We start from the raw sequence: 19713 nt of genomic DNA on the forward strand, positions 1-19713 counted from the left end.
TTAAACTTTAGTCTTTGGTCAATGCCAGGGACTAACTACTGTTCTACAAGTTGAGAACATTAAGTAGTTGTCAATAATTTCATGAAACGTAAATTTCATTCTATTCAAATGACATTAACATTTAGATCTCTTTTTGTTTAACACCTTAGATTAATGCCCTGTAAAAACGAGTTCTTTTAGTTTTCCCTGAGCATGTTGAGTCAAATAAACTCTGTAAGAACTTTATGGGGAAGAATAGCAGTTAATGTTTTGTAATTGAAGACATACATCTTGACTTCCTTAGAAAAGGATTTGAGAGAAAGAACATAGAATCTAAATCACATAGCCTTTTAAATATACCACATGCATAGTTACGCAAGAGAAAGTACATGGAATACTTTCAAGGTTCACTAATTAAAAAACAAAAAAATCCAGTTAATCCTGAAGTGACACTTGGCTCCAACAGAATTTACTCTAACCTAAAAGCATTGGTTAACCTCCTTGAAATGTTGGTTCTGTGTATGTGCATATAAATTACATGAGATTTTCTTATTTTTGTTTATTTTAATCAGGAAGTGTTTCCATGGTGCCAGCTGCTTCATCAGGGCCCCCATCTCACAGAAAAGATTCAACTCCAGTTATAGCTAATGTAGTATCATTAGCAAGTGCTCCTGCTGCTCAGCCCACAGTGAATTCTAACAGTGTCTTACAAGGTATGACTTGATTTGAAAGCATTTATCTAGGCTTTTTGAGGTTGAATATAAGGCTTCTCTAGTTTTTTTGGTCAGTGTTCATTTTCATGTGTTTGTCACATTCATATTAGGAATGGTGGCTCACTATGTGCTGCTATGGCATTAAACAGTGTTTTTGTAGCTTCCAGATCTCTTTTTCTCATATTAGGCTTTAGGTGTTACTCTTCCCCTGAATCAAAGTAAGATAATACATGTTTTTATTATGAAACTTTGTGTGTTATTTCCAAATATCAGCTTTTAATACTAATGTTTAAATAACAAGATCCTACATTATATGTTTTTATTTATATCAGGTGCAGTTCCAACAGTAACAGCGAAAATCATTGGGGATGTAAGTTTTATTATTTTTATTTGGTATTGCCACTGTCTTTTCCCTTTTTATGCAGTATGAATATGTCTAAGCTGATTTGCCCTCCTTTATTTTTTGTTTGTTATATAAAACAAATTGCATGAGTTCAGGAACAGGATTTTCTGGTTATTTAGTTAGGTCTTTTATGTACTTTAATTTCTTTGAATGCTTGGTATCTCTATCATAGTAACTATATAATAGTTACTGAAGGTTTTTGTTTTTGTTATTTTTTAATTGTACAGAATTAAAGTAAATTGTACAGAATTCAGGCATAAAAGGTTTGGGGGGCATTTTGTAACGTAGTCAGACTGTAAATAAAGTACTTATAAAATATAGTTTATTTCCCACTCAGTGTAGATTATGCTATAAATAAGCACTCCTTTTTTTAAAAAAAAATTCAATATTTTTGTGCTTTGTCTCTTAAAAAAAGAAAAAAATAAATAATGAGAAAAACTTATGACTAGAACAGTGGCATTTTTAAAGTGTTTCCTGGTCTCTGGGATAATTTTCATGTCATCTTTTTTCAGGTTATTTAAATGATCGTAAGTGATCCTATTACTTCTAGTTACCTTGAAACTAATTTTTTTTTTTTTTTGCGGTACGCGGGCCTCTCACTGTTGTGGCCTCGCCCGTTGCGGAGCACGGGCTCCGAACGCGCAGGCTCAGCGGCCATGGCTCACGGGCCCAGCTGCTCCGCGGCATGTGGGATTTTCCTGGATTGGGGCACAAACCCGTGTCCCCTGCATCGGCAGGCGGACTCCCAACCACTGCGCCACCAGGGAAGCCTGAAACTAATTCTTTTAAGACTTAACTCAGTCAAGAAACAACAGTTCTCATTTTAAGCTCAACCACCATTGTTACTATTATTTTTTTTTTTGCGGTTCGCGGGCCTCCCACTGCCGCGGCCCCTCCCGCTGCGGAGCACAGGCTCCGGACGCGCAGGCTCAGTGGCCATGGCCCACGGGATCCCCCCGGACCGGGGCACGAATCCGTGTCCCCTGCATCGGCAGGCGGACCCCCAACCACTGTGCCACCAGGGAAGCCCCACCATTGTTATTGATCAACAGTATATCACAATACAAACAGCATTTTTCTTGGTAAACAGAACGGGTAATTAGATACATTCAGGGTCAGTATATAGTTATCAAAATATTCCTTTATTGCTATTGATATTTTAAGAATATTATATTCCTTACATATTTAGTTGAATATTTATATTCTGTGTCTTCCAAGTAATTCCAATACAGTATTTCTTTTGAAATTATATTTTGAAATATAATATTTATAATGTTTCTTGTAATTAATGATAAGCTTTTGGTTTCTGACTTATTTTTTTTTTAACTAGGCAAGTACACAAACAGATGCCCTCAAACTGCCACCTTCCCAGCCTCCAAGACTTTTGAAGAATAAAGCTTTATTGTGCAAACCCATCACACAGACCAAGGCCACTTCTTGCAAACCACATACCCAAAACAAAGAATGCCAGACAGGTGCGTTCCTTGTGCTTTCTTCATTTAATTTTTCCTAGGGGAAAGTAATGTGGGATCTGGTTACATTAATTAAGTGCCTTCTATTTTATAGGTGTTGTGTTTGGTTGCTTATATTCGCTGCCCAATTGAGTTCTCACGATATCCCTGTGGGTTAGGTATTTTCATCAACTTAACAAGTTATGGCAAAGAGAAGGTAGTTGATAATACCATACTCTGAATGCTTCATTTAATTTCCTTATTCATGATAGTGTAGTATTATGGGTAAGCATAGACTTTGGAATTATATAAACAGGGTCTTAGTTAAGAGGAAGTATTGTTTTCCAGAGCACCCTTAGGTTTGAACTTTTCCACACTCTATTTCAAATAATGTCAGCTCCTTTGGGGAGAGCTTTAGGGCTTTCTTTTCTTATGAACTGCCTCTACCCTCTTTGAGCTACTACTTTTCTGAATGATGGGCATGGTGTGAGCTTCTGATCTTCTCAACTTGCCTCTCCTAGCATGGAATCTCTGCCCTACAAGTGATCTGGGGTGAAGGTAGTTCGTACCCTAGTTTTCTTGGCCTGCTATTCCTATAGTAGGTTTTCTCTTCGTGGGTGGTAGCTGTACTCACTAGGAAATTAACCTCTTTAACCTGGAGTTAGAGGGGATAAGAAATGATGGTGGCCTGTCCCTCCTGGTGAGATACAGTAACCCTTGATGGGAGCTGAAGGAAGAGGAGCCCATTCTTTCTGGTCTCACCCATTCCAAAGTGGAGTTTCTATCATTTTTAGCTGGCTGAGGCAGGGGTGTGGAGCAGGTAGAAGATCAGAAGTCATAGATGCCTACTGTTCTTACTGTATTTAGTAGATTTTCTTGAATAAATATTTCTCCATTTGCTGTATACCTTTAGGACAATTTCCAAAGAATTTAAATGGTTATTTTTTAGGTTTTCACCAACTTTGCTTGTTTCCCTAGAGAATTGGGTCTCTGGCATGCTGCCATCTGAAAATACCAGAATTTTTAAAGTGGAAAGGAATCCTAGATTCTTAGATCTGGAAGGTTATCTTCTAAGCCAGTACTTCTCAAACATTAATATGCATGTGAATTATTTGGGAATGTTACTAAGTGGATTCTGATTTAGTGGTGCTGAGGTTTTGCATCTTTTAAGTTCCCGGGTAATGTCAGTGCTGCTGATCCACGGATCATGTTGAACAGCAGGGCTGTAGATGACTTAGTCCTGTATTTTTATTGTATCAATAGTGACTTTATAAAAAAATCATTTTTTTAAATATTTTTTTTTATTTATCATTTTTTTTTTTTACAGTAGGTCCTCGTTATCTGTTTTAGATATAGCAATGTGTACATGTCAATCCCAAAATAGTGACAGTTTAGCATTATGTAGCTTGGTTATCAGACATCTCTAATCGGATAACTTTTTCTTTATGTCCACTGCACCATGGTAAAATTGATCCCATATTATTTCCCACTTCTAACCCTAGTCAAATTGTCAGCTTTTCACTTCTTTTTACTAGCATTACCTTTCTCTTACATTAATGATTTTACAGTTATCTAACATATTTTTCTGGCCTACAGAAAAGACTCTGTAGATAGTTGTTAAGTAATTGAATGATTTCTACCTCCATCCTTCCCATTTTTTCCCTACTCATGTTTAAGTTAGTTCCCAAAGTTCTGTTTCCTTTTTTTTTAAAATATCTTAGAACCTCTGCTGTGTATGTATACTTATTTATTTTCCTGCAGGTATCATAACCACCCTAGTTCAGGCCCTCATCTTCTTAGCTCTGTATATTGTAGTTGCCTACCACATTGTATACTTTCTATTCCATGTGAAGATGGCAGCCAAATTAATCTTTTTAAAGCCATTTTCCTCACATTACTTTGTGCTAACCAATCTGTAGTAGTTCCCCACTGTCTAATGATTTTAAATGTGTATTATAGCCTCACAAAAATGGCCCTTCTACCTATTCAGTCTCCTCTTTAACATACACTACTTATTCGTGTTAGGTTTTCTATACCTTTCTTCTAAGATAACTATTCCATTCATCCATCCAAATTATATCCTTCATTCATCTTATCCTCGTATCATTGATAATTATTGTGTTGCCCACTTTTTTTAGTGCTGTTATACTCAAGCCTTGCTATTTCTCCTTTCTGTGAATTCCTAGTATCATAGATACTTCTTTTTTTTTAATTTAATTTTATTTATTTGGTTGCATCAGGTCTTAGTTGCAGCATGCTTGTGGGATCTAGTTTCCTGACCAGGGATCAAACCTGGGCCCCCTGCATTGGGAGCACACAGTCTTATCCACTGTGCCACCAGGGAAGTCCCTCATAGATACTTCTTTTGAACTGTAAATGCCCACATGCTTTAAAAAAATTTTTTTAATTAAAATTACACTTCTTTTGAATTATAAGTCTTCATATACCTAAAAAATTTTTTTAAATTAAAATGTCATTTCTAACCCTCTTTGTTTTTTTGTGGGGTCTTTTTTTTTCTTCCATTAGAAGACACTCCAACTCAGCCCCAAGTTATCGTGGTGCCAGTTCCAGTACCAGTGTTCGTACCTATACCTCTTCATCTTTATACTCAGTATGCCCCAGTCCCATTTGGAATTCCAGTTCCAGTGAGTAATCATTTAGAGATTAAGGCTAATTTAGTATGCATTTTTCTCAATTAAGATTTGACAGCTCCATAAAAGTACTTTTTACTTGTTGGTAAAATATACCTGACTCTGGTTGGCTGTTAATCATACTGTTATATTACTTATATATGGAATATATAAAGGACTGCTTCTATTTGTACCCTGCCTTGTCAGAGGAGGTTATGATTTAGCTTTTTAAAAACATTTTAAACACGAAAGACCACTAACATAGAAAAAGATCAGAAACAGTGTGTGAATGTTAGAATCCTAGATTGTAGCAAGAATGAAAAGAGGAATACTGTGATTTACAGGATTCTGACTTTTCGTTAAAGAAAAATGTATTCATTTTTTATTGGAAATATATATTTTCTCGGTACTGAATTCTTAAGAGAAACACTTGTGTGAAAATATTAAGCAAGAAATATAGTCAAAAACAAAACAAAAATTCATTACTTAATTATTCTTTTAGATGAGTCAGAGATACGTTAAGTATCCAGAAAAGCACTTACTGAATTTCTATTTAAATGGCTGCAGTCTTATAAAAACAAACTAGCAAGACTATTTTAACCATTAGCAATAGAAATATCTTGAATTTGTTTATTAATAATTTTTATATTTAAATGATCTCACAAATAATAGTTTTGATGGTCAACCAAGAAACTCTTCAGTCTATCCTTGGTCTTTCAGATGCCTGTCCCTATGCTTATTCCATCCTCAATGGATAATGAAGATAAAGTCACTGAGAATATTGAAGACATTAAGGAAAAACTTCCCTCACATCCTTTTGAAGCTGATCTCCTTGAGATGGCAGAAATGATTGCAGAAGATGAAGAGAAGGAGAAGACTCTATCTCAGGGAGGTTGGTATAATTTTAAAGTAAAAAAAGAAAAACACACCTATAAATTTTTAGGTAGCTCATGTAATTTTAAGTATTAGGCAGTCAAGGAGTTTCTAAAAGCTTTATTTGTTTTTAAATATGAAGTCTATGGGCTTGTTAAACTTGTTGATAACTCTGGAGCTCTATCCTGTTTATGAAAGAAATCGATACAGTTTCTAGTTCATAATGATTCCAGAAAAATAACTTATAAATCCATGTTTCATGATCATGTTCTAGTTTTATCCCCTGCAGTCAAAGCCATGGTCCCCAGATAAAAATTACTGTTGTAAAATAATCAGCATGTTGGTAGAAGGTAAAAAGAATTTTAGGGTGGAAAACCACTTGGTTCAAAATAGCCTATAGATAAATACCATTTTATGAGTGTAGAATAATGAACAGTAATTAACATTTATGTGCTTGCCGTACTCTAGGCATTGTCCTAAATGCACTGTGTGCGTCACCTCATTTAATTTTCACAACAACCCTATGAATGAGGTACTGTTTACTTTAGATTCCTCTTTTGGAAAATAGGCTTGCCATGGGTATGAAATCAGGAAATAATGGAATCAGAAGTTGGATCCAGGTTTGTCTGACTCCAAAGAAAGGATTTTAACCAGAACTCAGTAGTATAAATTCCAGAAAGGTTTCCAGCCTTATTTAGCACTGCCTTGATTTTTGGATATAAGAAGAGATAAAGGAAATGGTGTTAAAGGGAGTTGAAATGTATAGGTGAATTTTTGCAATGGCGTATTTTTTTTTAAATTTATTTAACTTATTTTATTTTTGGCTGCATTGGGTCTTCATTGCTGCACCGTGGGCTTTCTCTAGTTGCGGTGAGCAAGAGCTACTCTTCGTTGCGGTGAGCGGGCTTCTCACTGCAGTGGCTTCTCTTGTTCCAGAGCACAGGCTCTAGGTGCACAGGCTTCAGTAGTTGTGGCTCGCGGGTTATAGAGCACAGGCTCAGTAGTTGTGGTGCATGGGTTTAGTTGCTTTGCAGCATGTGGGATCTTCCCAGACCAGGGCTTGAACTCGTGTCCCCTCCATTGGCAGGCAGATTCTTAACCACTGTGCCACCAGGGAAGCCCACAGTGGCCTTTTCATATATCATTGATGAACCAAGAAATTACTTTTTCCTGACAATTTTTTTTTTTCTGTGATGGTTTTTATAAAGCTAGCCACTGGGTTCTGATTTTGCGTAATACATTCTAGCTGGTTTTCTGAACACTACAGCATTTGAAAAAACTACTGTCAACTTTTCTGTTTTGTTGCCAGTACGTTTTTAAATCAGATATACTCTGAGAGATGGGTACAAAGCTTTTTGTTATTATCCCAAAGTTTCTGGTCTCATTTTGCTCTTTAGTGTATAATCTCAATTCTGACCCATTTATATGTGGATTTTAAAGTCTTGGAATATTGCCCTTGAGCTTCCCTGGTGGCACAGTGGTTAAGAATCCGCCTGCCAATGCAGGGGACACGGGTTCGAGCCCTGGTCCATGAAAATCCCACATGCCGCAGAGCAACTAAACCCATGCACCACAACTACTGAGTCTGCGCTCTAGAACCTGCAAGCCACAACTACTGAAGCCTGCACTCTGCAACAAGAGAAGCCACTGCAACAAGAATCCCGTGCACCACAACAAAGAGTAGCTCCTGCTGGCCGCAACTAGAGAAAGCCCACGCACAGCAATGAAGACCCATCGCAGCCAAAAATAAATAAATAAGTAAGTAAGTAAAGTAAGTAAGTAAGTAAGTAAATAAATAAATAAAAAGAGTACTGCACCTATGCTTGATCTTCTAATTTCTGATACTTGTTTTGCAAGTTCCAGCAATTCCTGATGAGAAACCTCATTCTAAGTTGGCTTCTCCATTCACATTAATAGTCAGCATTTATCAAATGTTTCCTCTATACAAATATTGTGACTTTGCCTTTGCCTACAGTTCAGTCAAACAGAAAAACTTTAGACTGAGCTTCAAGACAGATAGTTTTAATCATCATAGTGTAAGTAAAATCAAATGGTTTAGAAATATAAAGGGGGGAGAAATTAATTCCAACTAAAAGGATCTGGCTCATTTATCTTTGATTTCAGGGAAAAGAGACAATTTTCCTTGGTTTTTTAAAAAATCTTTTTTTTTTAATACTTTGAATCTTTAAACACTTTACTTTTTTTCTTCTTCCTTTTTTTTTTTTTCTTTTGTTTTTTCTTGGCCACATTGTGCAGCTTGTGGGATCTTAGTTCTCTGACCAGGTATTGAACCTGGACCCCAGCAGTGAAAGCTCCGGGTCCTAACCACTGGACAGCCAGAGAATTCCCTAAACTCTTTACTTTTAAAGTAGTTTATAGGGACTTCCCTGGCGGTCCAGTGGTTAAGACTCTGCGCTTCCACTGCAGAAGGCACTTGTTCGATTCCTGGTCGGGGAACCGAGATCCCACATGCTGCATGGTGTGGCCCAAAAACATTAAAAAAAAAAATTACAGTAGTTTATAATTGATAGAACTTTGTTCTGTTTAGTTCCATGTGCTGATTGCTCATGTATTTATATTCTAAGTTTGTCGGCTTTCCACTGCATGGTAAAGCATATTTTATTTAGGGAAGGAAAAAGCAATTTAAAACAGATTTGTCAACCTGTGAGTAAATCAGTATTGTGTGTGTGTGTGTGTGTGTGTGTGTGTTGTGGTTAAAAAAAAAAAAAAAGAATTTCAGATAGCACAGAATCCAAAATAAAGGTCTCTCTTGCCATGACTTCTTTCATACCGCTTGCTATCTAGAAGTGTAACCACTGTTATCAATTGTAATTTAACTGTATTTATCACTAATGCCTGACTTTTATTAATGAACCATTCTTTTCTGCATATAAAGACTATTTACGTAGAACCTCCCTAGTGCAGTCATTTCATTTGAGATGCAGTTTGTTTTTTGTATACATATAAATTGACTTATTATGTGCTTTTCTTTTTCTTTAGGATCCCAAACTTCTGAACAGGAGCTCTTTCTAGACACCAAGATATTTGAAAAAGGTTTGTAATTGTAAATTTATTTTGAATCTTAGAAATATTATCCTCTGTTAGTGATACAAACCCATAAAGTATTAGCATCCTTGGATTTAGTATTTGCAATTTTAGCTGTTTGTAGGGGGCATCAGACATCTATGATTTTGTGCTAATTTGTAAAGAGACTAATAAAAGCTACCTCAGATATTGGTTTTAAGGATTAATTGAAATAATGCTCTGAAGTGTGTACCAAGAATATAAATCTAGTTCTGTGATATTGGTGAACAAGTTACTTCATTCTTGAGTGTACCTATGGAATTGTCCAGCAACCATACCTGACTTTTTGGTATTTAGGGTTTCAGAGAGGTTTCTGAGTATGTCAAGTGTATTATCTCATTTTGAGGGCTTGTTTGTTTTTCTGTATATTTCAGACCAAGGAAGTACTTACAGTGGTGACCTTGAATCAGAGGCAGTATCTACTCCACATAGCTGGGAGGAAGAATTAAATCATTATGCCTTAAAGTCAAATACTGTGCAAGAGGCTGATTTAGAAGTGAAGCAGTTCTCAAAAGGGGAAACTGAACAGGATCTGGAAGCAGATTTTCCATCAGGTTTGTGCAGTGTAACCTGTCTGTTCAAAGTCCTTTATTAGAAGATTCGTACAACTCTGAATTGGCATAATGAAGCAGTTATAATGTATGATAACTATCTAGGGCACAAATGGTCCCTGCCTTTGAAGGTATTAATTCATACCATATTATTCTTTATAAGGGGTTAATTTGTTTTTGTTGTTGTTGTTTTTAAGTTTCCCACAGTAATCATATAGGGGGTTTTCTTGATCGTTAATAAAGTTTTGGGGTTTTTTTTGCGGTACACGGGCCCCTCACTGTTGTGGCCTCTCCTGTTGCAGAGCACAGGCTCCGGACGTGCAGGCTCAGCGGCCATGGCTCACGGGCCCAGCCGCTCTGCGGATCGTCCCGGCCCGGGGCACGAACCCGTGTCCCCTGCATTGGCAGGCGGACTCTCAACCACTGCACCAACAGGGAAGCCCCCCCCTTTTTTTTTTTTTGCAAGATAATAAAGTTTTTATACATGCTGTATCTCCTTGTTTTCTTATGTATATAAGTAAAGTCCATGTTTTATCATAAACAAAATAATGAATATAGTGATGATTACCTGATATTTCCTCCTTCGCCCTAAGTGTTTATTTAAGTCTGTGAGTGATTTATCTCACATTATGCTTTCTCTTGGATATCATAGAATCCTTTGACCCACTGAATAAAGGACAGGGAATCCAGGCACGTTCCCGAACAAGAAGACGACACAGAGATGGCTTCCCCCAGCCCAGACGAAGAGTAAGCAGTAACTTAATTTTTCTAGCATTTTCTTTTCTTTGTTGTTTTCCAACCTTGTATTTTTGTCCTTTTGTTTTTGTTTTTTTGAAGTCAAAAACCATATCTTTTATTTTATATTTCCTCAGGAGGGACTTTTTATTTTGTTTATATAATCAAAGGATTTTTCTGTTAGTTTTTTATAATCGTTGTTATACACTTTCCTCTTTTTTTTTTTTTTGCGGTACACGGGCCTCTCACTGTTTTGGCCTCTCCCATTGTGGAGCACAGGCTCCAGACGCGCAGGCTCAGCGACCATGGCTCACGGGCCCAGCCGCTCCGCGGAATGTGGGATCTTCCCGGATCAGGGCACGAACCCGTGTCCTCTGCATCATCAGGCGGGGACCCTCAACCACTCCGCCACCAGGGAAGCCCTGCACACTTTTTTTTTTTTTTTACTTGGGTTAGTTGTCATCTTATTGAGTTGTGTTTTTTATTATGGATATAATTCTTTTATCAAATATGACTTTTCCTCCTATTTTGTGACTTCATTTTTATTTCCTTAATAGTGAAAAACAACTTTTTCCCTATTTCCATGGTTCATTTATTTATTTTCTTCCAGTTTTATTGAGATATAATTGACATAACAGGACTAAGTTTAAGGTGTAGAGCATAATGATTTGACTTACATACATCATGAAATGAATACCACAATAAGATCGTAAACATTCATCATCCCATATAGATAAAAAATTAAACAAAAAAAATTTTTTTTTACTATGAGAACTCTTAGGATTTACTCTCTTCACAACTTGTATATATAGCACAGAGCAGTGTTCTTTATATATATCATGTCGCACATTATACCCCTAGTACTTACTTAAACTGGAAATTTACGCCTTTTGACTACCTTTATCCAGTCTCCCTCCCCCTACTCCCTGCTTCTGGTAGCCACAAATCTGATCTCTTTTTCTAAGAATTTGTTTGTTTGTTTTTGAAATATAATTGACCTACAATACTTTGTTAGCTCTTGGAGCACAACATATGATTCAACATTTCTACATATTTCAAAATGTTCACTAGGATAAGTCTAGTTACAATATGTCAACATACAAAGATATTACATAATTATAATTGTGTGATTGTATTCCCCACATTGTACATTTCATAATATAACCATGACTCATTTACTTTGTGACTGGAAGTTTGTACCTCTTAATCTCCCTCACCTATGTCTCTCATCACCCCAACCCCCTCCCCTGTGAGAACCACTTGTTTATTCTCTGTATCTATAATTCTGTTTCTGTTTAATTATGTTTGTTCATTTGTTTTTTAGATTCCAGATATAAGTGAAATCATATAGTATTTGTCTATCTCTGTCTGATTTGTTTCACTTACTGTAATACCCTCTAGGTCCATCCCTGCTGTCACAAATGGCAAGATTTCATTCTTGTTTGTGGTTGAGTAAGAATTCCATTGTATGTAACTGTGTGTGTGTGTGTGTGTGTACCACATCTTATTCATTCATCTAGGACACTTAGGTTGTTTCCATATCTTGGCTGTTGTCAGTAATGCTGCAGTGGACATAAGGGTGCATATATATATTTTTGAATTAGTGTTTTTGTTTTCTTCGGGTAAAAAATACCCAGAAGTGGAATTGCTGGATCAAATGGTAGTTCTATGTTTAATTTTTGAGGAAGCGCCATACTGTTTTCCACAATGGCTGCACCAATTTACATTCCCACCAACAGTGCATGAGTGTTCCCCCTTTTACACATCGTTGCCAACACTTGATATCTCTTGTCCCTTTCGTTGTAGTCATTCTGACAGGTGTGAGGTGATATTTCATTGTGGTTTTGACTCGCATTTCCCTGATGATTAGTGATGTGGAGCATCTTTCCGTGTGTCTGTTGGCAATCTGTATGTCCCTTTTGGGAAAATGGCTCTTCAGATCCTCTGCCCAGTTTTTAATTCCATTTTTTGTTTGTTGGATATTGAGTTCTTTGTACATTTTGGATATTAACCTCTTTCCAGATATATAATTTGGAAATATCCTTTCCCATTCAGTAGGTTGCCTTTACATTTTGTTGAGGGTTTCCTTTGCTATGCAAAATCTTTTTAGTTTGATGTGGTCCCATTTGTTTATTTTTGCTTTGGTTGTCTTTACCTGAGGGAACAGACCCCAAAAATATTACTAAAACCGATGTCAAAGTTTCCTGCCTGTGTTTTCCTCTAGGACTTTCATGGTCTCAGGTCTTACATTTAAGTCTTTAATCCATTTTCAGTTTAATTTTGTATATAGTATGAAAAAGTGGTCCAGTTTCATTCTTTTCCATGTAGCTGTCCACTTTTCCCAACGCCAGTCTTTTCTTCATTGTACAATATAGTCTTACCTCTTTTGGCATAGATTAATTGACCATAAAAGCATAGGTTTATCTGGGCTGTCTATTCTGTTCCATTGATCTGTGTGTATGTTTTTGTGCCACTACCATACTGTGTTGATTACTGTAGTTTTTAGCATAGTTTGAAATCAGGGAGTATGATACCTAGCTTTGTTCTCCTTTCTCAAGATTGTTTTGGCTTTTCTGGCTGTTTTGTGTTTCCTAATGAATTTTAGAATTATTTGTTCTAGTTCTGTGAAAAATGCCATTGGTAGTTTGATTTTATTGCATTGAATCTGTAGTTTGCCTTGGGTAGTGTGGTTATTTTGACAATATTCTTCTAATTCACAAGAATGGTATATTTTTCCATTTGTTTGTTTAATCTTCAGTTTCCTTCATCACTGTCTTATAGTTTTCTGAGTCGAGTCTTTTACCTCCTTTGTTAGATTTATTCCTAGGTATTTTATTCTTTTTGATGCGATTATAAACAGGATTGTTTTTAAAATTTCTCTGACAGTTTGTTGTTTATAGAAATGCAACAGATTTTGTATATTTTGTATCGTGCAACTTTACTGAATTCATTGGGGAGTTCTCATAACTTTTTGGTGGTGTCTTTAGGATTTTCTATGTATAGTATGGTGTTATCTGCAAACAGTGACAGTTTTCTTCATTTCCAATTTGGATTCCTTTTATTTCTTTTTCTTCTCTGATTACAGTGGCTGGGACTTACAATACCATGTTGAATAAAAGTGGCAGAATGGGCATCCTTGTCTTATTCCTGATCTTAGAGGAAATTGTTTCAGTTTTTCATCATTCAATGTGATGTTAGCTGTGGGTCTGTTATATATGGCCTTTATTACATTGGGGTATGTTCCCGCTATAGCCATTTTGTGGAGAATTTTTATCATAAATGAATGTTGAATTTTGTCAAAGGCTTTTTTTGCTTCTGTTGAGATGATCATATGACTTTTTTTCTTCAGTTTGTTAATGTGGTGTATCACATTGGTTTGCAAATACCAAATTGTTCTTTGCATCCCTGGAATAAATCCCACTTGCTCATGGTGTGTGATCCTTGTAATGTATTGTTGAATTTGGTATGCTGATATTTTGTTGAGGATTTTTGTGTGTATGTTCATCAGTGATATTGGCCTGTAATTGTCTTCTTTTATGGTCATCTGCTTTTGGTATCAGGGTGATACTGGCCTCATAGAATGAATTCGTAAGTATTGCTTCCTCTGCTATTTTTTGTAATAGTTTGAGAAGGATAGGTATTAACTCTTCTCTAAATGTTTGGTCAACTTCATCTGTGAAGCTGTCTGGTCCTAGACTTTTGTTTGTTGGGAGTTTTATGATTACTGATTCAATTTCATTACTAGTAATTGGTCTGTTCATATTTTCTATGTATTTCTGGGTCAGTCTTAGGAGAGTGTACATTTCTAAAATTTTTCCGTTTCTTCCAGGTGGTTCTTTTGGTGTATAATTGTTCATAGTAGTCTCTTAAGATCCTTTCTATTTCTGTGTTGTTTGTTGTAACTTCTCTCTCTCATTTTTAAAAAAATTATTTGTACCTTTCTTTTTTCCTTGATGAGTCCGGCTGAAGGTTTATCCACTTTGCTTATCTTTTAAAAAGATCAGCTCTTGGTTTCATTGATCTTTTCTATTGCTTTTTAGTCTCTAGTTTATTTTTGCTCTGATCTTTATGATTCCTTTCCTTTACCAACTTTCGGTTTTATTTTTCTTTTTCTGGTTTCCTTAGGGTATAAGGTTAGGTTGTTTATTTGAGATTTTTCTTGTTTCCTTAAGTAGGCTTGTCACTATAAACTTACCTCTTAGAACTGCTTTTGCTGTATCCCATAGATTTTGGATTCATTTTCATTGGTCTCCAGGTATATCTTGATTTCCTCTTTAATTTCTTTGGTGACCCATTGGTTGTTTAATAACATATTGTATAGTCTTCTGTGCTGTGTTTTTTACAGTTTTTTTTGTGTATTTGGTTTCTAGTCTCATAGCATTGTGGTTGGAAAAGATGCTTGATATGATTTTACTTTTCTTCAATTTACTGAGACTTGTTTTGTGGCCTAGCAAGTGATCTAGAGAATGTTCCATGTGAACTTGAAAAGAATGTGTGTTCTGCTGCTTTTGGGTGAAATATTACATATATATATATATATGTATGTGTATATATATATATATATATATATACACACGCACACACAAACGTGTGTGTGTGTGTTTATTCTGTATATAGCTATTAAATCCATCTCTTGTAATGTGTCATTTATGGCCAGTGTTTCCTTACTTATTTTCCTTATTTATCTCTGTCCATTGATGTAAGAGAGGTTTTAAAGTCTCCTACTCTTGTTGTGTTACTGTCCATTTCTCCCTTTATATCTGTCAATGTTTGCTTTATGTATTTAGGTGCACCTTTCCTATCCTCTCATATTCAGTCTTTGTGTGCCTTTAGATTTGATGTGAGTCTCTTTTAGGCAGCACTGTGGGTCTTGTTTTTGTACCCATTTAGCTACCCTATGTCTTTTTATTGGAGCATTTAGTCCATTTACATGTAAAGTAATTATTGATAGGTATGTACTTATTGCCATTTTGTTAATTGCTTTGTGGTTGTTTTTGTAGCTCTTTTTTTGTTCCTCATTGTTTTGCTCTCATCCCCTGTGATTTGATGACTATCTTTAGTGTTATTTTGGGGTTCCTTTCTCTTTTTTGTGTGTGTATCTATTACTGATTTTTGGTTTGTTGTTACCATGAGGTTTATGTATACCAGTCTATTTATGTTTATACATGATTATTTTAAGTGCTGATCTCTTAATTTTGAATACATTTTACCAACCCTGAATTTTTACCCTCCCCACATTTAATGTTTCTGACATCATATTTTATGGTTTTTGGTTTGTGTATTCATTACTACATATTATGGATATAGATAATTTTACTACTTTTGTCTGAATCTTTCTAGTAGATAGTACTGATCTACTATATTTACTGTATGTTTGTCTTTACCAGTGAAATTTTTCCTTTTTTAATTTTCATTTTTCTAGTTGTTACTTTTTCTTTTCTGCTTAGAGAATTCCCTTTAACATTTCTTATAAAGCTGGTTTTGTTGTACTGAATTATTTTAGCTTTGCTTGTCTGTAAAAAACTCTTAATCTCTCTATCAAATCTGAATGAAAGGCTTGCTGGGTATAGTATTCTTCGTTGTAGGTTTTTTCCCTTTCATCGCTTTACATACATGGTGCCAGTCCCTTCTGGCCTGCAGAATTTCTGCTGAAAAGTCAGCTGATAGCCTTATGGGATTTTCCTTTAACGTAACTAGTTGCTTTTCCTTTGATGCTTTTAAATTCTCTCTTTATCCTTAATGTTTGCTATTTTAATTATAATGTGTCTTTGAGCGGAAATCTTTGAATTGAGCCTGTTTGGGACTTTCTGTACTTCTTGGACTTGGATGTCTGGTTCCTTTCCCAGATTAGGGTCGTTTTCAGCTATTATGTCTTCAAATAACGTCCTCTGCTCCTTCCGTGCTCTCTTCTTCCAGGACCTCTACAATGTAAATGTTAGTACACTTAAAGTTGTCTCAGAGTTCTCTTGAACTGTCCTCATTTTTTAAAATTCTTTTTCTTTTTTCTCTTCAGTTTGAGTGATTTTGACTACACTGTCTTCCAGTTTGCTGATCTGTTCCTCTGTATCAGCTAACCTACTGTTAATTCCTTTTATTTCAATTATTGTATTTTTTGGCTCTGCTTGCTTGTTCATTATATTTTCTAACTCTTTGTTAGAAATTTCTAACCTCTCACTGTGTTCATTCTTCTCCTGAGTTCTTTGAGCATCTTTACAGTCATTACCTTGCAGTCTTATTGGGTAGAATGCTTCCTTTGGAACATATTCCTCTGTTGCCTTATTTTGCCTAGTTCTTTGTTTTTATTTCTATGTATTTCATAGGTTGGTTCCGTTTACCAATCTTAGATAAGTGACCTTATGTAAGAGACAGTCTAGGGGGCTGAGCAGCAGATTCCCCTCTATTCACCAGAGCTGTATGCTCTAGGGGTGCCCTGTATATGCACTGCATGGGCCCTTATGACAGGCTGACTGACTACTGTGGGCGTTCTGGTAAGCATGGTCAGCATGGCTGACTACTGTGGGCGTGCTGGGACCAGAAAGTCCAAGACTGGTTGATTGCCAGACCCTGCCTAATGCAGAGGCCTCCGACTCTGGTGTGGTTGGCTGCAGCCTGGGGAGTTCTGGTCCTGGTGGGCAGGGCCAGGTCATGGGGCAGCTAGCTGCAGAGCCCTGAGGAGTTCCCAGGCTAATGCTGTCTTGCTGGTGGGTGGGACTGGGTGGAGGGTGGGTGTTCTCGGCCTGGTTTTGACCCACTGGGTTACAGGCTGGGTCCTGACACAGGTGACTACAGGGCTGCGGTATACCCAGGGGCTAGTGTCTGCTCTCTAGTGGGCAGGGCCAGGGCTCATGGGATCCCAGGGCTGGTGCCAACCAGTGGTGGGTGAGGCTGTATCCTGGGACTAGTTCTGTTCCATTGGTGCACAGAGCTGGGTCCCAGGGTCACTGGCTGGGGGGCCTGGTTCCTGAAGCTGGTATTGGCTTGTGGATGTATTGGTCTAGGTCCCATGGTATCCTGGGGCTAGTGTTGGTCCACTGGTGGGAAGAGCCTGCTCCTGAGGATCTCTGGCTGTGGGGCCCTGGTGATCGTAGAGTTGGTGTCAGCCTGCTGGTGGGCAAGGCCAGGGCCCAGGAGGTCCTGGGACTAGTGCCTACCCACTGGTGGGCAGAGCCTTGTTCAGGGTGGCTGGGGGCTCATGGGAGCCTAAGGCAGCAAACTTGCTGGTGTTTGGGGCTGTGTCCCCACCTGGCTAGCTTCTTGGCCTCAAGCGTCCCAGGATTGTTGGCAACTGGCTGGTGGGCAGGCTGGCTCCAGTTCTCATTTAACTTAGTGGGAGGAGTCCAAAATGGTGCTTGCTAGCAGCAGTGTTCTCATTGTAGAGTGAGCTCCCCAAAATGGCTACCGCCAGCATCTGTGTCCCCAGGGTGAGTCCCAGTTTCCTCTTGACTCTCTGGGAGGCTCTCTGAAATCAAGTGGGTCTGACCCAGTCTCCTTTCAAATTACTGCTTTTGCCCTGGGTCTCAGATCATGTGAGATTTTGTGTGTACCCTTTGAGAGTGGGAGTCTCTTGTTTCCTGCAGCCCTCTGGATCTCCTGAAAACAAGCCCCGCTGGCCTTCAAAACCAAGTGTTCTGGAGGTTTATCTTCCCAGTGCAGGAGCCGTGGACTGGGGAGCCCTATATGGGGCTCAGACCTCTCACTTCTTGGGGAGAACATCTCCAATTGTGATTATCTTCCCATTTGTGTGTCACCTAACCTGGTGGTGTGGGTCTTGATTATACCGTGTCTCTGCCCCTTTCTACCCATCTTGTAGTTCCTTCTTTATATCTTGAGCTGTAAAAGATCTTTTCTGCTAGTCTTCAGGTCATTTTTATGGAAAGTTGCTCTGTACATAGTAATAATTTTGGTGTGCCCATGGGAGGTGGGGAGCTCAGGGTCTTCCTATTCTGCCATCTTGGTCACCCACACTAGGACAGAACTTTTTACTTTTGAGAAGTCCACTTTATCAGTTTTTATTCTTTTATAATTTGTGCTTTTTATTATCCCATCTAAAAATCTTTGCTTAGCTTAACTATGGTAATTAAGATTTTCTCTTACATTTTCTCCTAGTTTTATAGTTTTATGTTTTCTGTGATCCATTTTGAGATAATTTTTATGTATAAGTTAAGGCATCACATTTCATTTTTTTGTGTGTATGGATATACAGTTGTTCCAGTACCACTTTTGTAAACGCTGTCTTTTCCCCTTCAGTTACATTGGCACTTTTGTTAAAGTCAACTGACCATATATGTCTTGGTGTGTTTCTGAAACTGTTCTGTTCCATTGATATACATGTCTATTTTTATACCAGTACCAGCTGACTTGATTAATGTAGCTTTACAGTAAGTCTTAAAATAGGAGTGTAGGTCTTCCATCTTTGTTCATCTTTTTCAAAGGTTTTATTTGAATTTCCATATACATTTTAGAATCAGCTTGTCAATTTCTACAAAAAAGTCTGCTGAAATTGTGATTGGGGCTGTTCTTAATCCATGGATCAATTTGCAGAGAATTGACATCCTAGCAACTTTGAGGCATCCAGTCCATAAAGATGGTATCTTTCACCTTTATTCAGATTATCTCCCAACAGTGTTTTGTATTTTTCATTTTACAAGTCTTATACTTTGTCAAATTTATCTAATAAGTATTTTAATATATTTTTGATCCTGTTGTGAATAGCTTTATTTTTAAATTTCCTTTTCTAGTGTTCTTCATTGACATAGAAATAGAGATGGTTTTGTATGTTGGTTTTATATACGGTGATTTTGCTCAACTGAAATCCTTAGGATTTTCTACCTACACAATCATATTATCTGTAAATAAAGGCAGTTTCACTTTTTCCTTTACAATCTTAGTGCATTTTCTTTCTTTTTTTGATTTATTGCATTAACAAGGATCTTTAGTACAATGTTTAATAAGTAATGAGTGCAGACCTTCATGCCTCTTCCCAATTTTAGGGAAGTGTTCAGCCTTACAATATTGAGTATGATGTTACCTATATGTTTCTCATAGATGACCTCTATCAAGTTCAGGAAGTTCCCTTCTATTTCTAATTGCTCAGAGTGTTTTTGATTGTGTTTTGAACTTTGTCAGGTGATCTCTTGAGATGATCATCTGGTTTTTCTTTTCTGAGTCTTTTAAAGTGGTGAAATACATTAATTTTTTAAATTATAAACTAACCTTGCATTTATGGGATGAGCACTACTTTCTTTTGATGTTTTTATTCTTCTATACGTTGCTGGATTCAGTTTGCTAATATTT

The 19713-nt window shown here is 37.1% G+C and overlaps 1 protein-coding gene across 7 annotated transcripts in view; it reads left to right on the top strand.

Moving 5' to 3' along the window:
• ZMYM4 (zinc finger MYM-type containing 4) overlaps positions 1 to 19713 on the top strand; it is a 176207-nt gene that overhangs the window by 134861 nt on the left and 21633 nt on the right. For all 7 annotated transcript variants that reach the window (XR_004351910.1, XM_032646658.1, XM_032646680.1 and 4 more), the window contains 8 exons: positions 552 to 692; positions 1025 to 1062; positions 2426 to 2570; positions 5073 to 5191; positions 5897 to 6068; positions 9050 to 9103; positions 9508 to 9687; positions 10337 to 10431. Coding sequence is in view for 6 of the 7 variants with exons in the window: in XM_032646658.1 (XP_032502549.1) it covers positions 552 to 692; positions 1025 to 1062; positions 2426 to 2570; positions 5073 to 5191; positions 5897 to 6068; positions 9050 to 9103; positions 9508 to 9687; positions 10337 to 10431 (944 nt within the window). In the remaining variant the exon portion in view is untranslated. The remainder of the gene's footprint in view (positions 1 to 551; positions 693 to 1024; positions 1063 to 2425; positions 2571 to 5072; positions 5192 to 5896; positions 6069 to 9049; positions 9104 to 9507; positions 9688 to 10336; positions 10432 to 19713) is intronic.

Source organism: Phocoena sinus, chromosome 1 (genome assembly GCF_008692025.1).
Source record: "Phocoena sinus isolate mPhoSin1 chromosome 1, mPhoSin1.pri, whole genome shotgun sequence".
In the NCBI taxonomy this organism is placed as follows: domain Eukaryota; kingdom Metazoa; phylum Chordata; class Mammalia; order Artiodactyla; family Phocoenidae; genus Phocoena; species Phocoena sinus.